Source organism: Garra rufa, chromosome 21 (assembly GCF_049309525.1).
Source record: "Garra rufa chromosome 21, GarRuf1.0, whole genome shotgun sequence".
NCBI lineage: Eukaryota > Metazoa > Chordata > Actinopteri > Cypriniformes > Cyprinidae > Garra > Garra rufa.
Window position 1 is genome coordinate 9,847,695 of NC_133381.1, and position 9,964 is coordinate 9,857,658.

Genomic DNA, 9,964 nt, shown 5'->3' on the forward strand with positions numbered 1-9,964 from the left:
TTGTCTTCTTTTTTATTTTAATAACCGATTGTTTAGCTAGATAAGACCCTTCTTTCTTGACTGGGATCGTTTAGAGCCCTTTGAAGCTGCATTTAAACTGCATTTTGGAAGATCAAACTCGCGGGCACCAAAGAAGTCCACTATATGGAGAGAAATCCTCAAATGTTTTTCTCAAAAAACAATTTCTTTACAACTGAAGAAAGAAAGACATGAACATCTTGGATGACAATGGGGTGAGTAAATTATCTGTAAATGTTTGGTCTGGAAGTGAACTAATCCTATAACCTCACACTTATTTTGATATCAATTGGTGGCTTTTATGCACAGTTTGCCCGAAATCGAAGAGGTTTTTAACCGTGAGTGAAATTCACAATGAGCCTGATTCGAGATTTATTTCCCCCATTTCAACCCAATAAAAGCTAAGTTTGACCCTTTAATGACAACACCACTTTCAAGTAGATGTGCTTAATGTATGAACGATCCAGCGTCGTTACATTCTGATCTCTTTTCTTCTTCCACCACCCCATCCCTCCCCGACAGGCTCATGCCTCGAGAGTCAGCTGGCCGAAAGTCCAGCAATGCAGGTAGACGGGAGCGACTTAGCCTCGCCAATGTCACCTCGTGCTAGCAAGAGCCGGATGTCCATGAAGCTTCGCCGTTCCTCGGGCTCCGCCAACAAGACTTGACCTGAGTGAGCAAACACACACTTCACTCCATTCGCGCGCTCACTCCAGAACTCCGCCCACTGCGCTGTCAGAGACAAACCACGCCCTCTTGCCTGCGGTAGCCACGCCCCCAGTGCTGACTCCTCCCTTTCAGAGCCAGAGTGATCAAGACAGCTAAAAATGTTTATTTTTGTCGATCGCTGATGCGTTTTACTGTTATCGTAGCTGGTGCCACTGAAGCACAGTGCCAGTTATCATTAAAATTGCCATCGTATCAACCATAACTTTTTATATTTGTACAGAAGACACAACGCAAATTTGATGGCGGAAAAAAACGATTCAAGCACTTGTTTCAGTTTGCAATTTCACTCCTAATGTGGAACATGTTTTTATATAACATCGACACTTATGTTTGTTTATTTGCTGGTTTTCTTTATGGTTCACGGTTTATTGCAATTTGTAAATTCGGTTTTCTCTTCATTACTGATATTTTTTTTGTTTATGTTATACTGAACCGCCCCTTTGTCATTTGTAATGGTTATTTGTGCGTGTATATATCTATAAATATAAAATATATACATATTTAATGTATGTGTATAGTGTATGAACAGTATCTGATCTGTGTACATATTTAACAGTATTTAAATCAACCAAAAACAAGTCAAAAGGCCACTTAGAACAAGTCTTCAGCTTGAATGTTCATCTGTATGGCTAGATTTTGTTTCGTTGCACAGCAGCCTTAGAGACAAGCCCATGCAGCTCATTTATATCTTAAATAATTTGATTGCAACACTCTTTTTGATTCGTCTCATCTTAGATGGGATTTTTAAAGAAGGTGTGAATGAGTTGCCACATTAACAGGTCTTGCAGGGAGACGGCGAGTCGGCGACGTTGCCAAATTGAACCGAACTACCCGTTTCAGGACTTTTCGAGCTAGTCGACGGCGTGTTTTTTTTTTTTTTTCTATACGTGTAGATGTGGAAGTGTACAAAAAACATTTTGACGCTAGATTTGGTCTGCACTTAAGGGATATAAGGGTATCTGACCCTGTAGACTACGGATGCAAGTTATAACTGTTGCCATGTTTAAGATAAAATCAAGTTTGTATATTTTCTTGAAAGCTATGTGAGACTTCACGAGGGTCAGATTTTATTTTTTTCTTTTTAATTTGAAATCATTTAGAAATCTATCAGAAAACAACAAAAAAAAATTGTGGAGTTGAAATCATGCAGCACCCTTCTGGATTGAAATGACAAGGTGTATATTAAAGGCCTGCACACAAGCGACTGAGACCTGTGCGTAATTTCAAGAGGAAAACGAAAAACATCCTCATGGGTAGATTTTGTGTATGTTACTACTGACCAAATGCTGCATGATTCCAGTACTAACTGCATGTGTTGATATAACAGCTGCACAACACACAAGCACACGCACAGATCCACAATATTGTCATATGCTAGTATCTCTATACGTTTGTATCGGACGTCGAAGGAGAGTGGATGTGCAAACTACACTTAAGAATAAAAGTGTTCTTACAACATAGCAAATCCTGTGCAGTTACTGGGTGCATTGAATGTTTAACCATTTGTGACCCTGGGCCACAAAACCAGTCATAAGGGTTGATTTTTTTGGAATATACACTATTTGAAAATCTTGAATTTGAAAATGCAAAAAATCAAAATATTGAGAAAATCGCCTTTAAAGTTGTCCAAAGTTCTTAGCAGTGCATATTACTAATCAAAAATTAAGCTTTGATATATTTACGGTTGGAGATTTATTAAATATCTTCATGGAACATGATCTTAATATTCTATGATTTGTACACCTGTGCTACTTATGACTGGTTCTGTAGTCCGAGGTCACATTATGATTTTATTTTTCAGTTTTAAGCTTTTTCTCCATTAGACTTCCAGAAATAACAAGCAGGGTATTCGAAGACAATTTATTGACCTCTTCATTTCCCCCATAACAGCTGAAAATGGCTACATATGAAAATATAAATATGACACTTATGATAGGCCTCTAATAGTCTTGATGTATGCTATAGCATTTCCTGGCAGTTGTTATGATATAAATACATTTCTTTTTTGCAGCTACTGTTGTCAATGTACAGTACTTTCATTGATGATCTAGAAATCAAAGCACCTTCTAAGATGACAGACTAAATAGGAGCTGTTTTTACAAGACACAAAATATATTAATTCACTTTTTTTATATTATAAAGACATATATTGATGAAAAACCTGCTGTGAGTCTTGAGTGTCAAACCTTGGTAGATTTGGTGTTTTCTGATATAAACAGTTTCGTGAATTAAATTAAACTGGCAACATTAAGAACTGTTAATGGGTAACACTTTATAACTTTCAATATTAAGAGTTGAATCAAACCCGAAAGTGGTTGTAATACCTGTAATCAAATGTGATTGTATATGAGCTAAGTATATATATGAGCTAAGTATATATACAGGGTTCACATGGTGATAGAAGTGTCTGGAAATTTCAGAGAATTTAGATATGTAGGCTTATAAAAGTTATAGAAATGAACAAATTATTTAAAAAATCTTGTTATTCTCAGTTCTAATATATTTGATATGAATTTGTCATTAATTTTAATATTTATAATTTTATTATTTTCAGCTCTTGATCTTTACCTATATATATATATATATATATATATATATATATATATATATATATATATATATATATATATACAGTCAAACCAAAAATTATTCAGACGCCAAATATCATTTTTGATATATTTTTTTGCTAGTGGGTGCAGGACACTATAGTTCATTTATGTAAGGATAGCAAAATAAAGTATTTTCATACAGTGGACTCCCAGTAAAACCGATAAAAACACTTTGACCTGACCATGTTTTGCTTAAGTGTTTTTATTTTTATTTTTATTGCAAATGCGACCTTTTTACACCACAAACTGAACAAAATTAAGCATTGTTTGGTAATTGCTCAACAAAGTATTGATAGTTGTGTAAATCCTGTCTGAATTTTTGGTTGATTGTAATCCATAACATACCTTTCCATCAAAGTTATCTGACATTATCAAGATGAATTTGTTCTGACACAGTTTAACTCTGATTTCTTGTCATATTTTATTACAATTTTCTAAACTATAGCAAATAAACTAATAATGTGAGAAATGTTGAGGCTGTCTGAATACATTTTGGTTTGACTGTGTAGTCAGTGTTTTTTTTTTTTTTTTTTTTTTTTTTTTTTTTTAATTTTATGATCAGAAATTTTCCATTTGCATAGTTAGCAACTGGAAAATTCATGATCAAAAGTGTGGGAACCCTGTATATAATGTCTGTTAATAACTTGCTATACTTGTGAAAGTTATAAAGTGATACCCAGGATTATTAAATCGCTGTTGTCAAAGACAATCTGTAAAATCGATATTCCCACATAAAGACACACTGAACGTATTATTTGTGATAATATCAACAACAAAGTGTTTGTGAAATCAGCATCCCGGCCTGACGGCCATCTGTAAGAGCATCACCTGTCGGTTCTCTGTGGGATGAGTCTTGTTGATGTGTCTGGTCAAACCCGGAGAACTGAAGAACGTAGACGGACAGTGTTTGCATGAGAATATCTGCTGTTCTCCGGGACTCAGATCCGGTCTGAGTAGCAAGTCATCTCTGACCGCATGCCAGAGTCGGTGCTTGTCCCTGATCTCCGCGGAGGGGAAGTGCGCTCCGCAGAGGTGACACGGGAAAGTGATCTGTCCGCTTTCAATGTGACCGTACGAGGGTGTTTTGATCGTTTCGTGCGCGGCGAGGTGTTTCCTCAGGTAGGCTTGCCTGCGGAACTTCTTGCTGCAGTAGTGGCACTCGAACACTTCCTCCGGACCGGGCGAGGGCAGGTAGGCAGTGCTGGACCTGTCGGGCTCCTCGGGGCAGTGCTCGAACAACCTCGAGCTGTCCGCGGAGCCGATATGCATCTCAAAACATTTCTCTGAAGATGTGTACCTTTGGTCCAGAGGAGGGTCTTGGGATCCCCTGTGCATCAGGTTGCTGTCCGGTGCTGATCTGTGGAGTTGGGAGCTGTCCGGACTCAACTGGTGCTGATTGTTCAGTCTCAACTTGCTGGCGTTCTCCTTCCCCTCCACTGAGGTCTTCTTCGCGTCTGCGGTGCTCAGACTGCGAGGTTTATGCCATCTGCGATGGGACGCGAGGTTGGCGGGACAGCTGAAAACTTTGTCGCACTCCGGACAGCGGTATTCAACCCGAACGATTCTGGAGCACTTGTGCTGGGCTAGAGAAAACGGATCAGGGTATTCTTCTTTGCAAAGCTGGCAGATGAACTCACCAAGCGGTTTTTTTCTACCACTCTGTGATGCTAGTTTTGACTCAGGGCTTTCTTTTTTAATTTTCAGCCCGAGGACTGGTGAGGTGGTGACTTCGTCCTCAAAATTGAGCTTTCTAATAACTTTAGGCTTTTTGGGAGGTTTGCTCTTGCGCTCTGAGTCCATGAACGCGCGTTTTACGCATTGGTGAAAGGCAGGGTACGTTGGTACTGATGAGGGCACCGGTGTGCCAAACTTCATATCAGAGTGATTCATTAGCAGACGCTCGATTGAAGACACTGGGGTGACCAAGGGGAATGATTCAGCCATGGCTGGTGAGCTCAGACACCTGTCTAAAAGCTCCGTGCTGATGGGTTTGACCGGACTGTATGAGTCGGTGCTGTTCCGCGGGGATGACGCGCTTTGCTCCGGATGGCTGAAGTAGCTCTGTGCGTAATCGACGGCGCTCTCTCCAAGCCCTCTGGAGTCCTCCAGAAGATGTTTCTCCTCATGTTTAGAGCTTGTATCACCTGTCCATGATTCTGTAATAGGTTCCAGCACATCCTGCACACTTTGTGTAGTTTGTGTAGGTAGGTCCTCTTTCCCCGGCTGTTTTTCTTCTTGCGTTCGCACCTTGTATGATGCCGATGAGGCACGTTTACTCCGTTTCACTAAAAATCCTCGTGGCATCTTCTTGTCTGGTTCACTCAAAGTCCAGATGAAACTATTGAGGAGAGGATGCGAGCTGGATACTGTCGCCGTGATGCGCCCTGCGTGCGTTTTATCCTTTGGGTCGCCTTTAGGTTGTGTGTGAGGTCACTGTCAGTGCCGCAGTTGTGCCCAATCACTGCTGATATTGAAACAAATGGGCGGGCCAGGCATTAATGAGCTGATCCAGTTACAGATTCATTTCTAATGGGGAGTAGATTGTTATCTCAAAGGTCTCAAGGGATCGATGGGCTCTTTAACCTTTCGGTGTTTTACAGTTTCCTGTTTAGTAATGTGAAATCAGTCCACCGAACTTAAATCTAAAGAATATATGACTATATAGGAAAATATAGAAACAGAATTATTCAGAGGGAATTATTTATTAGTATAGGCCACTTAAATTAGCTTCTGAATTAAATCACAAGACAAAATAATGTTATTTTAATTTTAATTAAAAGAATATTGGGAATGATGTGTAGTAATAGTCATAGTAATAATGTATATATTATTATATATCATTTTATAATAACTATTAATTATTTTGTTAAACTTTAATTTAAAACAAATAATAGTTATTTTAAGAAAATGTTTAAATTTTTTATTTTAATTTGAGTGTGCCAAACTGTGTAATTCAGTAAATAATGTTATTAACTTTAATTATAAATAAAATATAAATTATAAATATAATAAAATTATAATAAAATATAAAAATATAAGTGTTTTATTATTATTATTATTATTATTATTATTATTATTATTATCTTTAAGTATTTTAAAATTAATTAATTAAATTTAATTTAAAACAAATTTGTATTATTTTAAGAAAATGTTTTAATTTATTTTGTTAGTGTGCCAAACTATGTTAATAAAATAAAATATAAGAATATAAATAAAATTGTATTATTAGTAGTATTAGTATTAGTATTAATATATCATATTATACATTAACTATTTAAAAATATATATTTTTTTGGTATTTGTTTTTTATTTTTAGATATTGATTATTTTGTTAAAATTTAATTTAAAACAAATAATAGTTATTTTTAACAATTTTTATTTTGTTATTCAGCAAAAAAATTTATTAGCTTTAAAACAATAAACAAATATATAAAAATGTAAACAAAATTGTATTGTCATAATTATTATTATTATTATTATTATCAATGTTCTTCTTTTAATTTATTAATTCAATATTTTGTTAACATGCATTTAAAACTGTTTTTATTTTTTTTATTTAGTGTTATTAGCTTTAATAAAAAAAACATTTTTTTTTTAAATATAAATAACATTTTATTGTTATTGTTATTATTGTTATTATTATTATACCATTATCATCTATTCCTAAATTTTAAAATGTTGTTTTTTATTTAGTATTTGTTTTTAATTTTTATTTATTAATTCGTTATTTTATTAAAATGTTATTTTTAAACAAATATATTTATTATCTTAAAAATATATAAATAAAATTTTATTATTATTACTATTAAATATAATATGATATATTTTTTTATTTTAGATTTAAAAATTTGTATTTATTACTATTTATGTTTATTATTTGTTATCAATTCATTATGTCATTAGCATTTAATTTAAAACAAATAATAGTTAATTATAAAATGTTTATTTTTTATATTTTGATTTATAGTGTGCCAAACTGTGCAATTCAGCAAATAATGTTATTAGCTTTATATATATATATATATATATATATATATATAATATCAATATAAAATTGTATTAATATTATTACATTAAGCCTTGGGTGTCAGGGAAGCATATTTCAAATGGCTAATTATATTTCTAATGATATCAGAAGTTCTAATGATTCAAGTAGCCTATGCTAATATATAATTCCCCTAAATATAAATGTAAATAATTATTTTCCTCATCTCTTTTATGGTGAACTGTGCATGTACAGAAATAGTAATCTGTTAATTTAAAATGTGCTGTCTTAGTTACTTTTAACGTTTATAGATAGTACTAGAACGCTCTATTAAAATGATGTAGTCTAATCTACAATACAGGAATAGATTATGTTGTAATTGGTGGCCGAACACAAGTGTCAAGTGATGAACGTGTGTGCAGCAGTGAACGATGGGAATATGCGCCGCTGGTTTTCCCACATGAGGGTGTTTGGGGTCAGTCTGGCTGCCGATAACCTGCAGAAGCTGCGGACGCTGATAACAGACGCAGCTCTTTATTCGGTGGAGCAGGGGGCGGATGGATGCTGAAGACACAAACCTGTTACTACCCCATTATGTTAGAGCTGGGATTCTCCTCCCAGGACACTCATCTGGACAGCAAATGAGCGTGAGAAAGCACTAGCCGAGACGCTTGGACGATTTATTAAGGTTACGATCATTTACACAGTGGTTAAAAAGAGAGTGTACTGATTAAGTAGCATACAATTTCAGATAGATAGATAGATAGATAGATAGATAGATAGATAGATAGATAGATAGATAGATAGATAGATAGATAGATAGATAGATAGATAGATAGATAGATAGATAGATGTTTTATGTGGAGTGATGAAGCATCTCTTTCATGCTGTTTGGGTCTTGATTTCTCTCTGCTGGAGATGATCAGCTTCAGCATCAGACTCTGGCAGCTTTACACAGACAGATTGGTGAATAATTAATGTCTAATCATCTTTAATTAGGGCTCGTGTTGTATTTATGACTAACACAGTTTTGCTCCATTAGCTCAAAATGATCACATGGACTGAAAAACTGAAACACCGTAAACAAATATAGTTAGAAATGTTTATGTAGCCTATTTCATTAGGCCTATGTTTAAATAAGCAATTAAACCTTTTTTTAATCCGTGAACATTTACTTTTGACTAATAGTTTTAGCAGTTTTATAACTTAATAATGCAGCGTTGTACATTGAATACTAAAAATGATAATAAAAATAACAATTGTACACACCTGGTTTCACTGACAATATCGATCACAAAACACAAAACTGACACTTTTAGTACAGGATACGTGCCTTTAAAAATAGGCAAATTAGATATTAAATTCTTAAACTTTCGATTTTTATTCAAATATAGAATATGATATGTTGTTGTTGTTGTTACCCAGTGAGCAACTGATGCTGAAAAGACATTAAATTGAGAAAACATTGACCGAAAAAAAAAAAAAAACACGTCAAATATGCAAATCAAACTGACGTCCAAAACGTGATATGACATTGATAAATTGAACGTAAAACATATTGGCCTACATTAAACCACTTACTGTGTGAGGTTAACTTACTATTGTCACACAATTACCACTCAGAGAAATTAATGTCCAAACTCAATTTAAAATGATATTACAGAATCTTGATCAAGTCTTGACTAATATTCGACGTCAAATTAATATCAAACTGAGATTTGTGTCAACTAATGCCGTTTTATTACAGTCTGTCGCCATCTGGTGGAACGTTCGAGTAATTGCGTTTTTAATGTTTTTTTTTTATTTGATGGCAATACCCCTTTCTTTCTTTCTTTCTTTCTTTCTTTCTTTCTTTCTTTTACTTCTTTCCTTTCTTTCTTTCTTTTTCTTTTCTTTCCTTTCTTTCTGTCTTTTTCTTTTCTTTCTTTCCTTTCTGTCTTTTTCTTTTCTTTTTTCCTTCTTTCTTTCTTTCAGTCTTTTTCTTTCTTTGTTTCTTTCTTTCTTTGTTTCTTTCTTTCCTTCCTTTCTTTCTTTCTTTCTTTCTTTCTTTCTTTCTTTCTTTCCTTTCTTTCTGTCTTTTTCTTTTCTTTTTTCCTTCTTTCCTTTCTTTCTTTCTTTCTTTCTGTTTTTTTCTTTTCTTTCTTTCTTTCTTTCTTTCTTTCTTTCTTTCTTTCTTTCTTTCTTTCTTTCTTTCTTTCCTTCCTTTACTTCTTTCCTTTCTTTGTCTTTTTCTTTTCTTTCTTTCAGTCTTTTTCTTTCTTTTCTTTCTTTCTTTCCTTCACTTCTTTCCTTTCTTTCTTTCCTTTTCTTTTCTTTTTTCCTTCTTTCTTTCTTTCTTTCTTTCTTTCTTTCTTTCTTTCTTTCTTTCTTCCTTTCCTTTACTTCTTTCCTTTCTTTCTGTCCTTTTCTTTTCTTTTTTCTTTCTTTTACTTCTTTCTTTCTTTCTTTCTTTCTTTCTTTCTTTCTGTCTTTTTCTTTTCTTTTTTTCCTTCTTTGTTTCTTTCTTTTTCTTTCCATTCTCCCTTCCTTCCTTCCTTCCTTCCTTCCTTTCTTTCTTTCTTTCTTTCTTTCTTTCTTTCTTTCTTTCTTTCTTTCTTTCTTTCTTTCTTTCCTTTCTTTCTGT

At 34.1% G+C, this 9,964-nt stretch overlaps 2 protein-coding genes across 9 annotated transcripts in view; one reads left to right on the forward strand and one right to left on the reverse strand.

Moving 5' to 3' along the window:
* The window catches only part of ralgapa1 (Ral GTPase activating protein catalytic subunit alpha 1), a 101,314-nt gene extending 99,111 nt beyond the window's left edge, over positions 1-2,203 (forward strand). For 6 of the 8 annotated variants that reach the window (XM_073827613.1, XM_073827615.1, XM_073827617.1 and 3 more), the window contains one exon: positions 541-2,203. In XM_073827613.1, the coding sequence (XP_073683714.1) occupies positions 541-628 (88 nt within the window). In that variant the 3' untranslated portion in view covers positions 629-2,203. The remainder of the gene's footprint in view (positions 1-540) is intronic. The other 2 variants (XM_073827616.1, XM_073827620.1) reach the window with 1 other exon arrangement.
* Positions 2,204-3,393: 1,190 nt separating this feature from the next.
* Positions 3,394-5,712, reverse strand: insm2 (insulinoma-associated 2). Its single transcript, XM_073827430.1, has one exon. It carries the CDS (start codon positions 5,658-5,660, stop codon positions 4,146-4,148), a length of 1,515 nt encoding a protein of 504 aa, XP_073683531.1. The 5' UTR covers positions 5,661-5,712; the 3' UTR covers positions 3,394-4,145.
* Positions 5,713-9,964: the final 4,252 nt, after the last annotated feature.

Excerpts from the sequence above, each read along its gene's own strand:
- insm2 (XM_073827430.1), bottom strand. The coding sequence starts at position 5,660 with ATGCCACGAGGATTTTTAGTGAAACGGAGTAAACGTGCCTCATCGGCA.